Below are 18862 nucleotides of genomic sequence, written 5' to 3' on the forward strand. Positions count from 1 at the left end.
AATCTTAGTTCCCTGACCAGGGATTGAACCCGAGCCCCTGCAGTGGAAGCACGAAGTCCTAACCACTGGACCACCAGGGAAGTCCCTGTCATTGACTTTTGACAATTTTAATATAATGTGTCTTGGAGATGGTCTTTTTGCATTGAGTTAATGAGGGGCTCTATTTGCTTCATTGACTTGTAGATTCAGTTCCTTCCCCTGGTTGGTAAGTTCTCAGCCATTCTTTCTTTTTTATTATATTTTAAAAGAAATTATTTATTTTATTTATTCTTTTTTTTTGGCTGCGTTGGGTCTTCGTTGCTGCGTGCGGGCTTTCTCTAGTTGAGGCGAGTGGGGGCTACTCTTCCTTGTGGTGAGTGGGCTTCTTATTGCGGTGGCTTCTCCTGTTGTGGAGCATGGACTGTAGGCACAGGGGCTTCAGTAGTAACTCGTGGGCTCTAGAGCGCAGGCTCAGTAGTTGTGGCTCACGGGCTTAGTTACTCCGCGGCATGTGGGAGCTTCCCGGACCAGGGCTCGAACCTGTGTCCCCTGCATTGGCAGGTGGATTCTTAACCACTGCGCCACCAGGGAAGCCCCGCAGCCATTATTTCTTTAAATAAACTTCTCTCATCCCTTCTCGCTCTCTTCTTCTGAGATACCCATCACCCTAATGTTGCCCTTCCTGAAAGAGTCAAATGGCTCTCACAGAATTTCCGCATTCTAAAAAGATTTCAGTGCTTGCTTTGACAGTACATATACTAAAATTGGAACCATAAAGAGAGAGATTAGCATGGCCCCTGCGCAAGGATGACACGCAAATTCGTGAAGCATTCCATATTTTTATAGATAGCTAGTGGGAAGCAGCCACATAGCAACAGGGAGATCTTGATGCTTTGTGACCACCTAGAGGGGTGGAATAGGGAGGGTGGGAGGGAGACGCAAGAGGGAGGAGATATGGGGATATATGTATACGTATAGCTGATTCACTTTGTTATAAAGCAGAAACTAACACACCATTGTAAAGCAATTATACTCCAATCAAGATGTTAAAAAAAAAATAAAAAGATCTTTCTCTTCTACTAGTATCATTTCTACATTTCTATCTTTGAGCTCACAAATTCTCTCTTCCATACGGTCTGCTCTATTTCCAGTGCTTTCTCAAGAAGTCTTCATCTCGTTTATTAGTTCTTTAGCTCCAGAATTTCTATTTGGTTCTTTTTTTTTTTTTTTTTTTTTTTAGGGTTTCAATCTCTTTGGGAAATTATTCCTTCTGTTCTGCCTTTGTGAGTTTCGTTGCTCGTTGAGTTTCTTCCTGACAGTTGTTTTGAATTCTCTGTCAGTTAGAGCACCATACCTCATGACCTTATGATTGTTTTCTGGAGAATTATTTACTTTTGTGGTACACTATTGCTGTGGTTCTTCATGGTGCTTGATGAGTTGTCCTCTGCCAGCACATTTGAAGTAGCGAGCACACTTCTATTCTGATGAATCGTGGGTTTAGAAGTTAGAGGCTTTTCTTTTGTTTTACAGTAGGTGGCACTAGAGCACACGGTTTTGGTTTCTCTTACCTGAGCTGCCTCTGGTTATATTTGAGTTCTTCTGTCAGAGGTGTTGCAAGGTGCTCTCACTGTCACTTCTTGTGCCTCTGGAGTCATTGGTGCTTTGCTGCTGCCCGTGTTGCTGGTGTTGCCACCTGAGGCTCTGAGATGGGGGCTCTTCTGCTGTGTCTGGGGTCCCCTGAGTTGCCATTGGCTGTTGTTTCAACCTCCAAGTACTTTCTCTTTCCCAGAGGTCAGGGAGTGGGTCTGATCACAGGGTTGGTTCTCCCCACAACCAGCCCCCACCCCTAAGTGGGGTCCAACTGTCACCTCATTAATATAACGAGACACCTTTTTGGCTCTCATCACTTTGGAAATTCCAAGCGTTTTAGGAGAACTGTGCCAGGAATGGGGAAAAAGACCAAATATAGATTTCATTTTATGAAACCTAATATCACACTCTGGGAAAAATTAAGTTGCCTCTTGTGTAATTAAAAATTTGTTAAGATGATAAGTCTCATGGAAAGGATTCTTATGACAATAAAGGTGGGGAACACAGGGAAATTTTTGGAGGTGATGGATATATTTAGCTATTGGACAGCTACATTGATCAGCTCTGGAGGTGCCCTACCTGGGGCCCATCTGCTATATAAAATAAGTAAAAAACAAATCAAAGCCAAATTGATTGGGTTTTCTCTACTACTAGCAGCAGAAAGTGTCTTCATTGAAATAGTCATGCCATACATTTTAATTCAACCTTATAATTTCACACCAGGTTTCAAATAAAATGAGAGGAATCATTTGTTCATCTCAGATAACAAAGCAAGAGTAAAGCTGCAACTTTGGGATCAAATAAAACTTATCTCAACTGTATGTCTATTGCAGACATGACTATCTCCTTATTAAATTCCTATAGCATGAGGACTTATTTAGTGTAAATAATATACAATGCAACTAAGATGTTCAAAAAATAGACTGAATTTGCTTAAAAATAGAATAATAGTCTCTGACACTGGAGGAATTGTGCTCAAATGATTATTACTTTGAAATAAACTTCTAAATCAATCACTTACATTTAGGATTTCTTTCTATTTGACACTGACTCTTCAAATGGAACAAAATAGCAGAATCCTCTATTTTCTCAACCAATTTCTTTCTCTGAGACTTGTCCAACAACTTTATATAATCTATATTACTTATAATTACTTCTAGTATAATAATTTACTTATATTCCCAAAGTCTATGGAATTTAGAATTATATAATGATTTAATAGTTGCACAATGTTTTATACAAGGGTAGAATATTTCTTTGATTTACTTTTCTAGCTTGTTTCTAATCACATACTTTTTGTCAAGTTTGTTTCCATTCTTATCATCTGTTTTCAGTTTATGTAACTCCTTTTTAATCTTTTGGATTAAATTTACCATTTACCAATCCCATTGACCATTGCAACAAAAAGAATAAAATACCTAGGAATAAACCTACATAGGGAGACAAAAGACCTGCATGCAGAAAATTATAAGACACTGATGAAAGAAATTAAAGATGATGCCAACAGATGGAGAGATATACCATGTTCTTGGATTGGAAGAATCAATATTGTGAAAATGGCTATACTACCCAAAGCAATCTACAGATTCAATGCAATCTCTTTCAAATTACCAATGGCATTTTTTACAGAACTAGAACAAAAAATCTTAAAATTTGTATGGAGACACAAAAGACCCCAAAGAGCCAAAGCAGTCTTGAGGGAAAAAAACGGAGCTGGAGGACTCAGACTCCCTGATTTCAGACTATACTACAAAGCTACAGTAATCAAGACAATATGGTACTGGCACAAAAACAGAAACAAAGATCAATGGAACAAGATAGAAAACCCAGAGGTAAACCCATGCACCTATGGTCAACTAATCTATGACAAAGGAGGCAAGGATATACAATGGAGAAAAGACAGCCTCTTCAATAAGTGGTACTGGGAAAACTGGACTGCTACATGTAAAAGAATGAAATTAGAACACTCCCTAACACCATACACAAAAATAAACTCAAAATGGATTAAAGACCTAAATGTAAGACCAGGCACTATAAAACTCTTAGAGGAAAACATAGGAAGAATACTCTTTGACATAAATCACAGCAACATATTTTTTGATCCACTTCTTAGAGTAATGGAAATAAAAACAAAAATAAACAAGTGGACCTAATGAAACTTGAAAGCTTTTGCACAGCAAAGGAAACCATAAACAAGATGAAAAGACAACCCTCAGAATGGGAGAAAATATTTGTAAATGAATCATTGGACAAAGGATTAATCTCCAAAATATATAAACAGATCATGCAGTTCAATATTAAAAAAAAAAAAAGCCAATCCAAAAATGGGCAGAAGACCTAAATAGACATTTCTCCAAAGAAGACATACAGATGGCCAAGAAGCACATGAAAAGCTGCTCAACATCACTAATTATTAGAGAAATGCAAATCAAAACTACAATGTGGTATCACCCCACACCAGTTAGAATGGGCATCATCAGAAAATCTACAAACAACAAACGCTGGAGAGGGTGTGGAGAAAAGGGATCCCTCTTGCACTGTTGGTGGGAATGTAAATTGATACAGCCACTATGGAGAACAGTATGGAGGTTCCTTAAAGAACTAAAAATAGAATTACCATATGACCCAGCAATCCCACTACTGGGCATATACCCAGAGGAAACCATAATTCAAAAAGAAACATGCACCCCAATGTTCATTGCAGTACTATTTACAATAGCCAGGTCATGGGAGCAACCTAAACGCCCATCAACAAATGAATGGATAAAGAAGATGTGGTACATATATACAATGGAATATTAGTCAGCCATGAAAAGGAATGAAATTGGGTCATTTGTAGAGATATGGATGGATCTAGAGACTATCATACAGAATGAAGTAAGTCAGAAAGAGAAAAACAAATATCGTATATTAATGCATATATATGGAACCTAGAAAATGGTACAGATGAACTGGTTTGCAGAGCAGAAATTGAGACACAGATGTAGAGAAAAGACATATGGACACCAAGGGGGGAAAGCGGTGGGGGGTGGGGGTGGGGGTGTGATGAATTGGGCAATTGGGATTGACATGTATACACTGATGTGTATAAAATGGATGACTAATAAGAAAAAAAAATAAAGTTGTACCTAATATAAAAGGGGTTTTTAATATGTGTTTGCCGAATAAATTAATCAATTAATTAATTTACTGGTGCACACTATATTTAGTGTTTAGTGATATAAAAAAATAAAATTTTGATTACATAAAATATTTGAATGTTCTTCAATTTAAAATGATTAAATAAGATATTCAGACAAGTCAAGCTTTCAAATCTGTCCATTACAACATATTTTCTCATTGTCATTTAGGCAACCACTTTTACAAACCTTCCATTGTTTCTATATACACATGTGAGTAGAATATAATGGAATAGAATGGGTATAGCTAGATAGTCTTATTCTCCTCCTCTAATTTATTAAGCAAAATGTTGTATACTACACATACTCTCCTGTACCTTGCTCCAAATATATTTTGGAGATTATTCCATAGCAGGGTACAGAGAGCTTCTCATTTTTTTCTAGCTGCAGGGTACTTCATCGTTTATATCAGTGTATTCATGCGTTCCCTTTTGTTTCCCAGCATTTTCTGTTTTCTGCTAAGGTAAGGTCCACACAAGATTCTCTCATGACAGACAGTTTGTCACACTATCTGGTGGGGGGCCTCAGAAATACATCTTTTCCACTACAGTGGCTTTGTCCTGATAGCTTTCTGAAAAGAGCACATCCCAAGTCAGAGTCAGCATGCCACTGATTTTTATTCAAGAGATAGAAAAAAAAATTGAGGTGTTGAAGTCTACCCTTAATAATAAAAGGAAAGTTCTAGAAGTACCCAGGTTTAGATATTTTCTTTTTAAAAAATCAGGGAAAAGAGACAAAAGAATGTGATTGAAGGCATCATATACTTACAAGTTACCTGCATGTCTTGTATTTGTTGTCCCCTTTCTGTATCCCATGGTGTGAAGGGACTTGTGTGTTTGTCTTTGAGAATGCAAAGATGTAGGAGACCAGGAAGTGGGTTCAGTAAGGGCTTTCTCCTAGCTCAGGGCAACACGCCTAAATACAGAATGCAGAAAACCCCCGAGATAAAACGGGGAAGGAAGCAAGGAAACCTTCCAGATCACATGTGTCCAAAATTCCGGAATGTAAATGAAAACGATCTTTGTTTTGTGATGCAACTCTCCCTTTCTCTTTTCCTTCTATTTCTTGTCCTTGATGCTGTATGAAGCAGAAGATTCACTCCCTGTGTATTTCAGAAAATAAATATAAGGAAATGAGGGCCAAAGGAGGCAGCAAGGGTAGAAAGCAAAGAGGATCAGGAAAGAATGAAATAAGGTACTGGAATCAACACTGGGAACTTCCAGGTCCAGGTTAGGGGCTGAGGAAGCCATCCAGGACATTTCCTGCAGGGTCATTCAACCAGATCCTGAGCAAACCAGATCCTGAGAAAGTACTCTTGTTGTGAAGAATGAGTGCTAAGCAGGAAAACTTTTCGTGCTGTGAAGAAGCTGGGACAGAAGGTTCTTCTTTGTTTTTTAAATTTTTTTTTATTGAAGTAGAGTTGATTTACAGTGCTGTGCCAATCTCTGCTGTACAGCAAAGGGACTCAGTTATACACATATAGACATTCTTTTTTATATTCTTTTCCATTATGGTTCATCACAGGAGATTAGATATAGTTCCCTGCACTATATTAGGACCTTGTTGTTTATCCATCCTGTATGTAATAGTTTGCATCTGCTAACCCCAAACTCCCAATCCATCCCTCCCCCACCCCCTCCCCCTTGGCAAACACAAGTCTGTTCTCTTACTAGCTGGTGCAAAGCTTTATTGCAAACCACCTAATCAGAATTCAAAGTCTTTCTCATTTTGTCTGTCTCCTGTCTTGTCATCTCCACCACCATTTCTAGGAGACCAAATCCATCTCTAAAAGAGGCTGAAGGGGCATTACCTGTTGGCTGAAGTCCAGAGTATCCTAGGAAAGGGAAGGGAGGATGTATACTTAAAGGATACGGAGGCAAGTCTGTTCCCGGATACAATGTCCCCAGCCCCTGACTCCCTCCTCTCACCTGAGATTTCTCTACATCACCATCCATATCACCTGATGCCAGGGTGGAGAGGAGAGCAGACCCTGAGAGCACGTGACCTAGGAAGCTTCCGTCACGCAAATCCAGCATCATTTCATCAGGCTTAGCGTCTCTTCCTGCATTTGCCCCAGGATCTCCATCTGAGATCTCCATGCATGATAATCCTTCTCTTATCTGTACAGGCCATCACCTCTTATATTTCACTCATAAATAACCGCGGACTGTTGATTTCTGGATTTCCAGGAAATTTGAGATTGACTAGGTAAATGTTGCTTGATGTGTTCTCTGAATATCGATGACCCTGTATGATGACCCTGTAGGATAGGGTCATCGATATTCAGAGAACTCACTGAGCAAAGCCATATTTCTTCCTCCAAGAAACCTGCGGGGCATCTCAGCTGCTAACAGCTTCCTTACCATTTTAATTCCTGATTAAGAGCAGCCCCACCCCAAGGAGGAGCAGACCCATAACACAGGCCCGGATTCTACTCAGCATCTTGCCTCGTGAAGGTTCATACCGTGTCCCTGAGAAAAGAAGCTAGTTTGGGTGATTTTTACCCTGAATCCAACTTCTCTGAGACTCTGAGAGCTTTGACTGGGGGGAGAAGCCTGATATGAAAGAACTAGAATAATTGGCCATTCCTAGAAAAGGAATGGCTACAAGGTTCAGGCAGTGAATCGCTTAAATATCACAGCCCTGGCATAAGGCCACACGTCTTCAACATCTGATGGACGAGGAGCCTGGGACTGGTTGAGATTGAACTCCCCTCAGGACAGGAACATCCCTGTAGAGGATGTGCCCCTTCTCAGTCACAATAACAACTCAGAGCAGGAGTGTCAGAAGCACGAGCCCAGCCCGACGCAGGGGACTGGTGCCCAGGGCCAAGGGGTGACCACGACCTGTGATGTCATGGGAGGCTCAAAACAGGGACATCCTCTATTCTGCTTGTCAGGCAGAACTGCCTCCCCAGGGAGTATAGGTATTTGTAGAAACCATCATGGGATGTCTGTAAACAATCAGGGGATTTCTATCACAGGATATCACAGGGCAGCCCCAATAACCTAAGCTGAAGGAGAGAAGAACATGGAGAAAATGCACATATGCTGTGGGGAGAGGAGAAACCTGACACTCGGGGGTAAGCAAGTCTCCTCCCTGATGGGTAAGGAATTTTCGAGGTCAGAAAGCTTCTCACTCCATTCCACTGTGACAGGGCTCGTCCAGCTGGGGTGCTCCACGTGGCAGGTGTAGACCTCTCCACTCTGAGGAACTATTTCAAGCATCACCATGGTCTGGAAGGTCCAGTCTCCATTAGGGATCAGGCCTGTGGAGACCACCCCCCGCCTCCTCTTCCTGGCCATTCTGGAAGCACCTGACTTCAGTGTGGCCTGGATAGAAACCATTCACAGAGCAGACCAGGAGGCTGTGGTGCCACAGGGGCTGGGTCTTTGCAGGATACACAGTTACTGTAGGCTCCAGTAGGAGAGAAAATGTAGAGGGAATAGTGAGGGAGACAGTAAGTCTCCTGACCAGATGTAGCCTTGGGCAGACCAGACTGCCATGTGGCTTAGGAGAAGTCAGTGTCATGGGTCTTGAATTTAACCCCTATAACAGGGCCTATTAGAGTTGAGAGATGTTGAGCAAAATTGTGGGGTTTCTTTTCATAATTTGAAACAGTTACCTATTGTTGAAGTGTTTACAAATTTTGCAAGACACAGGGTGCATTCAATAAAAGGGTGACTTCTGTAACTAGGCTGCCTATGTTCAAATCCAGGCTTTACTTCTAACTGGTTAATCCTGGGAGAGTTTTTAAATCCCTCTGTGCCTCAGTTTTCTCTCCTCTAAAGGAGGATAATGATATGAATTTACCTCTTCAAGTTAAATGAGTCATATATACAATGGAATACTACTCAGCCATAAAAAAGAACGAAGTAATGCCATTTGCAGCAACATGGATGGACCTAGAGATGATCATACTAAGTGAAGTAAGTCAGAAAGAGAAAGACAAATACCGTATGATATCACTTATATGTGAAATCTAAAATATGACACAAATGAACTTATCTACAAAAGAGAAACAGACTCACGAACATAGAGAACAGACTTGTGGTTGCCAAGGAGGGCGGGGCTGGGGGAGGGATGGAGTGGGAGGCTGGGGTTAGCAGATGTAAGCTATTATACTGTATATGGAATGGATAAACAACAAGGTCCTACTGTATAGCCCAGAGAACTATATTCAATATCCTATGATAAACCATAATGGAAAAGAATATTTTAAAAAGGATGTATATATGTATAACTGAATCACTTTGCTGTACAGCAGAGATTAACACAACATTGTAAATCAACTATACTTCAATAAAAAAATATTGATCATCATATTAAAAAAAAGAGTTAATGGACTTAAACTATGTAAGGAAATGGTTGGGGGAATTCCCTGGCAGTCCAGTGGTTAGGACTCTGCACTTTCACTGCTGAAGGCCCAGGTTCAGTCCCTGGTCAGGGAAGTAAAGTCCCACAAGCCGCACAGGGAGGGCCAAAAAAGAAAAAAAAGAAATGGCCAGAACTTAGCCTTCAGTATATGTCAGTTACTTATTGAATGTTTTTACTGTGAAAGAAAGTGTGATTCACAGCTTAAGGGTAAATTAGGGAACAGTAGTGGGGTAGATAGAGATGTAGAGTGTGAAATCCTGGTTACACTGCCTCAATGGACTCACATCTTAGAACAGCACAGAAATGGTTCTTCCCCTGAGAAGCAGAAATAGAGGTCATTCTCTAAATCTATGAGTTGTGTCTCAAGGAAAGCATGAGTCCTGCAGAGGAAAAGGAACAAGGAAAGTTAATCATTTAAAAAGTTTTTATTGTTTTATACTCAGCTGATGGATCTCTCTCTCTCTCTTGCTCTTTTTTTTTTTTTTCCCCAAAAAAGCCACATCTAGTTTTTCAGTTGTTATCATTTTAGAATTCTCTCTCCTTCTAAACTGACATTTGAGATCAGGGCAGGGTCTGGGACTCTTCACGTCTGAGACAGCCTCTAGCACTCTCAGGCCCTCAATGAATACAATTATTTTAAAAGAAAGGAGAGGGACTTCCTTGGAGGTCCAGCGGTTAAGACTCCGCCCTCCCAATGCTCAGGGCCTGGGTTTGATCCCTGGTTGGGGAACTAAGATCCCACATACCGCAACTAAGCCTGCGTGCCACAACTAGAGAAGCCGTCGTGTGGCAACTAGACCCAGCACAGTCAAAATAAAATAAATAAATAAATTAATTAATTTAAAAAAAAAAAGAAAGGAGAAATGGGGGACACATTTGTACAGTACCACAAAATAGCAGATTTAAGATCGATGGTAAATCATTAGTCACAATTTTTCAGTTTCTATTTCAGTAAGTAAAAAATGTTAAATTCTCAACATGGAAAATATTGAACAGAATCTAATAGAAACCACAAACTGGAGAAAATGTTGAATCAAGTATCAGCAAAGTGTTAATAATCTTACTGCATAGACAACCCATAAAATTACTGAGAAAAACACTAGGACCCTAGTGGCAACAGATTAATAGATAATGCTTTGGGCAGTCATTAAAATTGGGGGAAAAAAAAGAGAGAAGAACTTTAGAAATAAAAGAAATGTAAGTTAAAAATAATAAGATATAAATTTCTAACTAAGTGGCAATATGGAAAATAAAATCTAACAATGGGGAATGTGAGGTAAATTGTTTACAAACATACAAAGGGAAAACACAACTACCTAAGTACTATTAGCATTATAAAAATAGTAACATCAGTATGGTATTATTAAGTAACAAAATTATATCTGAAAAGCTAGCTTCACAATAATTTCAAATATGTAAAAATATACACACTAAGAAAACAAAAGGGTAGTTGGAAATTTAGACCTAAAAGTAGCCTCAGAAAGGTCGGAGGTGAGTGGAAGGTTCTTCTCCGCTGCACCCCTAGAGATTAGTCTCCCTCACAAATTTCATTCTCAAAGAAACGCGCCTGCACACAGACGCCACGCCGGCACATTTATTTCAGGGGTTTCAGGAGTAAGAGGGTGTGTGACCAGAGCAGACTGGGGCTCCTCTCACGTTCTCCTAAACCTCTTACATTCCTCACCTCTCCTCCCCTACCCTCCCCCAAGCAGAGACACCTGGAGGTTCCTTCCCGCATCTCTGACCACCCACCCCAGTCAGCCTTTTCCTTCGTCTCCCCTCCCCCAGACTCTCCCAGGGCGGCAGCTGAGGCTGCCTGGAGCCCTCGCTCCTGCATCCCTCTCCCCATACCCCCCTCCCTCCCGGTCCTCTCAGACCCCAGTCCCACTCCCCCCACCATACATACACTCTCTCCCCTCTCACCAGCACACGTCGACAAAATCTCACTTTAGTTTTCCCACAGAAGGCTCTCACGTGTACCCTCGTAACTTGCACTTGTCCACAATCCTACACACTCACCCTGGACTCAGTCCCTCTGTCTCTGTGTCTCTCTGTCTCTGTCACCGCCCCCCGCCCCCCCACGACCTCGCCGCCGCACGCTGCTTCTCTCCAAGAACTTGTAGTTGATCCTGCAGAAGGTGTGCACGGCGGCCCGCGCCCGCTGCAGGGCATCCTTCTGGCGGTTCCAGAGCTCCGCGGCCGGCCGCCCCAGCTCGCTCACCGCCGGGTCCTCCCCCACGTGGCTGTCGAAGCGCATCAGCTCCTCCCGGTTATAGAGGTACCTGTCCAGGAAGTGCACCTGCCGCGCGTGCTGTTGGAGAAATGACACTCGGACTTTACCTGCACCATGAAAAGTGCTGTGGGGACAGAAATGATGTTGTCACCCGCGCGCATGGGAAGAGACTGGCGGTGACGCCCACCGATGACAGGGGCCCGAGCGCAGGCGGGGGGCGCTAGGACTCCCTCGGAGGCTCTACCGGCACCCCACGGGTTCATCTTCCACCTGCCAGCGGTGGAGGAAGGACGTGCTGGGCGGAAGAGACCCCTCTGCTCCTGAGCCATTCGGGCTCCACTTGGCTTCCATGCTCGCCTGGACATCTCCAAGTGTGAACTGGACTGGGATTTGCCCCATCACCATCTCCTCTTAGGAGCCTCCTTCATTCTGTAAGTACTTGGTTAGGGTTGTGCTTGTGTCCAAATTTCGCTGTCCCTTGGGACTCCAAGGAAGGGAACACAGCCGTCTCCCCTCTACTTGTGGAGCTTAAAATTTAGTGAAAGTGATGGACAAAAGCCAAACACGAAAGAATTTATACAGAAGTGAGAAAAGTCAGGATAAAAGTGTGGCGTTCTATAGCAGAGAATGATAGGATGACCTAAATTAGGTTAGGGTGCCAGAGAAGTGGTCTCTGAAGACCACTTTAAGTGGTAACATAAAAGGTTACATGGATGTGAGCTAGAGGAAGTGTGTGTGTGTGTGTGTGTGTGTGTGTGTGTGTGTGTGTGTTTAGGGGAAAAAGAGACACATTTTAGGTAATGGTAATACTGTGTGGAAAAGCTGAAAGAATTGATGAACTTCCTCTAGAAAGTTCACTGAAGCACAGAGAGTGAGAGGAAGGAGGGGAAAAGATTAGACTGGAAAAATCACATGGAACCAGGCACTTAAATTCCTTGTAGGTGACATTAGGATTTTGACTTTATGCTAAACGTAATGAGAACTATTGAAGAGTTTTAGGAGATTAAAACCATAACCCCAATACAGGTCCACAATTCCTTTTCTGCATTTCCAAATCTGGATAGCTCAGAAAATCAGATTTTCTAAAAATTTGCTGCTAAAATTCATTTGGCAAATCTGACCTGCTGAGGGAAGGGGTCAAATGTGTCTCAGAGCTCCTACTGGTTACATATGGTTCTGTAGCTTCACTGTGTGTAAAGATACACATAGACATAAATATACACATATATATCATATGAATGCACATATTTTTGATTTTTTGGTATTAAATTACAGTATCATTAACATTATGTTAGTTCCAAGTGTACAACATAATGATTCAATATTGTTAAAAGTTATACTCCGTTTAAAGTTATTACAAAATAATGGTTATATTTCCCTGTGTTGTACAGTATATCTTGTTGCTTATTTATTTTATTCACAGTAGTTTGTATCTCTTAATCCCATACCTTTATCTTGCCCTTCTCCCCTTCCATTTCCACACTTGTAGCCACTAGTTCACTCTTTGTGAGTCTGTTTCTGTTTTGTCATATACATTTGTTTTATTTTTTAGATTCCACTTATAAGTGATAACACAGAGTATTTGACTTTCTCTGTCTGACTTATTCCACTAACCATAATACTCTGTAGGTCCATCCACATTGTTGCAAATGGCAGAATTTCATTCTTTTATATGGCTGAGTAATAGTCCACTGTGTGTGTGTGTATGTGTGTGTGTGTGTGTGTGTGTGTGTATATATATATATATATATATATATATATATACACAAACCACATCTTTACCCATTCATTTGTTGATGGACACTTAGGTTGCTTCTGCATCTTGGATATTTGTAAATAATGCTGCAGTGAACATTGGGTTGCATGTATGTTTTCAAATGAATGTTTTTGTTTCTTTCAAAAATGAAAATATTTTTGTCTTTAGATTTAGTTGAACTGTGAAAATGTCAAAAAGAGTTAAAGAATAACCCTGTGGTTAAAGGTAAGAAGAATAAATGGAAGTTTCTGATATCATCAATAGTGTGGAAAGTAGCATTGCTGCAGAAATTTGAGGCATTTTACTGAAAAATATTGTAACAGCCACCACTATTTATGACTTAAAAAGACAAGTTGTTGAAATCAAATAGAGATGTGATGACCAAGAACTCGTGACATTTTGAAAAACATGGCGTAAGGCAAAAAATAAAAATGAAGATCTTAAACTTGCTTTGATTGAATGGATTCAACAAGAAAGTAATGAATTTGTTCAACTGTCTAGTTTTGGGGGTAATGAAACAAGCTAAATAAAACCATGAAGAGTTGAACTGGAAGGTGAATGTGTGTAGAAAGTGTAAGTCTAGAATTTCTAGAAGCAGCATAGTGTATATAAAGCGGTGTTTTCAACCTCAGCACTATAGACATTTTGGACCAGGTGGTTCTTTGTGGCTGGGGAGAGGGAGCTGTTCTGTGCATAGTAGCCTGTCTATCAGCTTTCCTGGCCTCTACCCACTAGTTGTCAAAAGAAACCCCCTGTGTGACAACTAAAAATGGCGCTATCTGGAGCCAATGTTCTGCGGCGGGTGAAGGAACGGGGAGAAAGAGTGCTGAGCTGTCGTTGGGTGAGAACCATGGGTGTAAATCATATGAAAAAACTGTCCTGGAGAAACCACTCTCAAGTATGGAGCAGCTGAGAGTGACATAGAAAAATTTGCCAATATTATTTCTGTTGAAAATCTTGGTCCTACATGAAATATGTTTTTTGGGAAGCCGGTCCCAGTGAAGAGCTGTTTTTTCCAATAAAATAAATTTGTTCAGTCCAACCAAAGTTGACTGATTTCTTTGCCTTGGCAATTAGTCACTGTGATATTGTGATTTATGATAAGAAACATGTATTTGTTCTTCATCCCCGTTTCTGCCACAGGTCTCCTAAAACCCTGGAAATTTCCTAAGGGGTAAAATCAATAAATGAGTCTTTTATATTAATTAGGTGACTTTTGGATCCAGTCTAAGGAGATGTACTGGTCCATAGTCCTCCCTATCTCAATAAACAGCGCCACCATCCACCTAGTTATCATGCAAGACAAAATCCTGAGGGATAAGCTTTTGATTTTCTATCTTCCAACTCCCACCATTTAATTCATTAACAAGTCACTCAACAATCTATCCCAAATCTGTTCACTTCATCGCTACTACACTAAATGAAGTCACAGGCACATCTTCCCTGGAGAACCCTTCTACTGTCCCCTAACTGGTCTCTGTAACTTCACTTGGAACCCCTGCAATCCAATCTCCATGTGGTAGCTAGAATTAGTTTTTAAAATAAATATAAATGGACTCTCCTTGTAACCCCTTAGTAGCTTCACACAGCTCTGTAAATAAAAGTCAAATTTCTCACTATGGCCATCAGGGCCTAACATGATTTGACTCCTGACTTTCTCTCTAACCTCATCTTATTCCACTCCCCAACTTGCTTTCTCTGCTTCAGCTCCTCTAACCTTCTTTCCATCCCTTAAACACAGCAAACATCTTCCCACACTTTGACCTTTCCCCTGGTTCCTCTCCCTGGAGCATTTGTCCCTTAGATCCTTCCCATGTCTGGCTTATTCTCATCATTTATGTCTCAATTGAATGTCACAGGAAGACCCCTGTAGACACTTGCACTGAAGTCAGGTGAATACAATTTTCTCAGTCCCTTAACCCTTATATTTTTTTTCAGAGCATTTATTGCTGTTTGAAATGTTCTTCTTGGTTCAATGGTTATTGGGTTGTTGTCTTTCTCTCTTGTCATTAGGTAGCTTCCATGATCATAGGGGACTTTTTTTTCTGTTATTCAAATAGAATCCTCTGTGCCTAGGACAGAGCCCAGTATATAATAGTTGCTCAAAGAAGTATTTGTCATCTAAATGAATAAAGCCATAGTTTTGGGAATTGATCTTTGTGGGGCTCCTGGTAAAGCAAGAAGGGGCTCCAGTTCCAACACACTTTTGTAATCATGACACCTTATGTCTCTTCTACTTTCCTGTGAGAAATTCAGACTAACTTCCTCTTTCTCCTCTTACTACTTGGAAGAAACATTCACAGGTAAGGAAAAGGTGATTTTTAAGAGATAGGGAACATTTCATGAAGTTTCATTTCATCCAATGCGTCTGTTATAGTTGCTGAGGGTTTGTGCAAACCGGGGATTTTTAGTAACAGTGATGACATAGTAGGGGAAAGAATAGGGAAAAACTGGAAGGAGAGGTAACCGAAGACGGCTAATTATGGAAAATAGATGGCATGATGAATGAACCTATGAAATTTGGGCCCAAGACTCCAAGAGGTCAATGAGTTCCCTTGATTTCCTTACTGGCTTTCAGCCCTATGGGATGGAAACAGCCTTCACATGCTCTGTACCCTGCTCAGGGTGTATGGTTTGAACCATATGAAATTGCTGATATTTGACTATTTGGAGTTTATAAAAATATAATTTCATAATTTATTCTATACTAGTTGAATCTCTTCTTGTGGGTTCAGGCCACAGAAAGAGGAGATATAGGAGAAACTGATAGGATAGAAAGGTTCAAAATAGAATAAGCACTAATAAGAATTAACCTGTGTCAGGTTTTCAGTTCTTATGAGTTCTTTAAGGCATCACAGAATGCCCCTTAGATGCTCCTTAACTACAGGGTCATTCTTAGTACTAAGGATCCCTGCTTCAGGTCCAGAGTGCTTTACGCAGGAGAAATAGGGAGAAAACTAACCCCAGCTTTTGTCAGAGTACCTCCAGTACAGGCATACAGGCCTTATGAACAGTGGGGTTTAGGGAGAAAGAAAAGGAGACAATAGATAACCAACAAGGACTTACTGTACAGCACAGGGAACTCTACTCAATATTTTGTAATAACCTATAAGGGAAAAAAATCTGTAAAAGAATATATATATGTATAATATATAATATATATATATAACTGAAGTGCTGTGCTGTATACCTGAAACTAACTTGATATTGTAAATCAACTATACTTCAACTTAAAAAAAAGAAAAGAAAAGGAGACAATGGTGAGGTCTCTTGATACATCCTCACGTATTAGTGAGAGGTAGCCGCATCACAGATCCCATGGACACAACACAGGATCTTCTAGGAGAGATCTTTCTAATTCCTTTTGAGTCCCCATAAAATTTTCAGAGGATTATTCCCATTTTCTGGCATAACTCAACAGAATAAAGGGAACCACGGATGGGAATTGTTTTGAAATCATTAATAAGCATTTTAGATCATTTTTGAAAGCATTTCTAAATCCTCTCAAAACCCCGAGGGAATGGGATATAAGGCTGGAGAGGTTTTATTAGAAGAGAGTTGACAAGAAATAGCCTATATGTATATATACGAAGGCACCTTATGCTGGTCTTATAAAGAGGGCAAGTATCCAGGCTCCTTTTGTTTGTGGAAGGAATTGAGGATCCATGTGATAAAGGTAAGTAGTCACTGAAGAAGATGTCGGTGTTTTAAGTGACATGGCCTGGACCCAGACAAAGCTAACTCCCTCCCTTCCCCCACACCCCAAAATAGCTCACCATCAAAGGTGTGCGCTTACCTCTCCAGCCCAAGCCAGGAGCGGGCTCAGCACCATCAGTATCACTGTCAGTATTACTGTCCAGGAGCCTGCGGGGAACCAAAGGCACACCATGCAGAAGAAGAGAAGAAGACAGGGTGCAGGGGAGCAGACAAATCTCAGTGAGGACTAGGACCCTCCTCCAACCCACATCTCAAACATTACCAACCAAGGAACTCATTTCTTTGTTCCTGGATTGGGTCGTCTCAGTTTTGGAGAACCAATCAGATTCATCTGTGAATATCATCATCAGTTGCTGGTTAGATACTCAATATGAAGTTCCTCTTTTGAAACTCAGATTTCCTTCCTTAGGAGGATTGTTTTAATTTCGTGCTTTAAAGGTTTGATCCAGTTGTATTTGTAACATTTTAACTGGGGCGCTATTGTGAGCCAGCTCTGTGCTGGTCAGCGATGGTCACCCAAGTTTTTCAGGATTGTCTCCATATACTGTCACTGAGTTTAGTGGGACCTCCAGGATACACATAGAGAAAGTGGCTTATCGGGGGCAATCCTTGTGGAATGGGGGGTCTTGAAGGTACCTTTGTAGAGCATGTAAATAACAATGTAATAAGGTCAATGTCCAAATCACATTCTACAAGACCCTCCATGTGGAATGGAGGTTCTTGAAGGTACCTTTGTAGGGCATGTAACTAACAATGTAATAGGGTCAATGTCTAAATCACATTCTACAGGGGGCTGAGAGATTGATAAAGGACTCAAATCAGCCTTTGGCACAGCAACTCTGCTTTAGAATAATTAATATTTTATGTGAAAAAGTGATCAATCCATTCCTCCTAGTTCCCTTTTTGACTTCCTCATTTAATTGGGGATATTTCCCTTTCTTTCTCTTTTAAAAAAATTTTAATTTTATTTCATTTATTTTTTATACAGCAGGTTCTTACTAGTTATCTATTTTATACATATTAGTGTATATATGTCAACCCCAATCTCCCAATTCATCCCACCATCACCACCCCCCACCATCAGTTTCCCCCCTTGGTGTTCATATGTTTGTTCTCTACATCTGTGACTCTATTTTAGCCCTGCAAACCTGCTCATCTGTACCATTTTTCTAGGTTCCACATGTATGCGTTAATATACGATATTTGTTTTTCTTTTTCTGACTTACTTCACTCTGTGTGACAGTCTCTAGATCCATCCACGTCTCTACAAATGACCCAATTTCGTTCCTTTTTATGGCTGAGTAATATTCCATTGTATATATGTACCACATCTTCTTTATCCATTTGTCTGTCGATGGGCATTTAGGTTGCTTCCATGACCTAGCTCTTGTAAACAGTGCTGCAACGAATATTGGGGTGCATGTTTCTTTTTGAATTATGGTTTTCTCTGGGTATACACCCAGTAATGGAATTGCTGGGTCATATGGTAATTCTATTTTTAGTTTTTTAAGGAATCTCCATACTGTTCTCCATAGTGGCTGTATCAATTTACATTCCCACCAACAGTGCAAGAGGGATCCCTTTTCTCCACACCCTCTCCAGCGTTTGTTGTTTGTAGATTTTCTGATGATGCCCATTCTAACTGGTGTGAGGTGATACCTCATTGTAGTTTTGATTTGCATTTCTCTAATAGCTAGTGATGTTGAGCAGCTTTTCATGTGCTTCTTGGCCATCTGTATGTCTTTGGAGAAATGTCTATTTATGTGTTCTGTCCATTTTTTGATTGGGTTGTTTGTTTTCTTAATATTGAGCTGCATGAGCTGTTTATATATTTTGGAGATTAATCCTTTGTCCGTTAAATCATTTGCAAATATTTTCTCCCATTTTAAGGGTTGTCTTTTCATCTTGACTGTAGTTTCCTTTGCTTTGCAAAAGTTTCATTAGGTTTCACTTGTTTATTTTGTTTTTATTTCCATTACTCTAGGAAGTGGATCAAAAAATATCTTGCTGTGATTTATGTCAAAGAGTGTT

General features: G+C 40.6%; 1 protein-coding gene across 1 annotated transcript; it reads right to left on the reverse strand.

Moving 5' to 3' along the window:
* Positions 1-6513: 6513 nt before the first annotated feature.
* LOC309828242 (H-2 class II histocompatibility antigen, E-S beta chain-like) lies at positions 6514-16992 on the reverse strand (the record flags this gene model as incomplete). The annotated part of the gene is given in 6 exon segments (XM_082663497.1): positions 6514-6582; positions 6677-6868; positions 7823-8032; positions 8034-8170; positions 11211-11436; positions 16911-16992. Coding segments are annotated over 6 exon segments (870 nt in total). The 5' UTR covers positions 16947-16992.
* Positions 16993-18862: the final 1870 nt, after the last annotated feature.

This window comes from Grampus griseus (assembly GCF_964374135.1).
Source record: "Grampus griseus genome assembly, chromosome: 10".
Classification (NCBI taxonomy): Eukaryota; Metazoa; Chordata; class Mammalia; order Artiodactyla; family Delphinidae; genus Grampus; species Grampus griseus.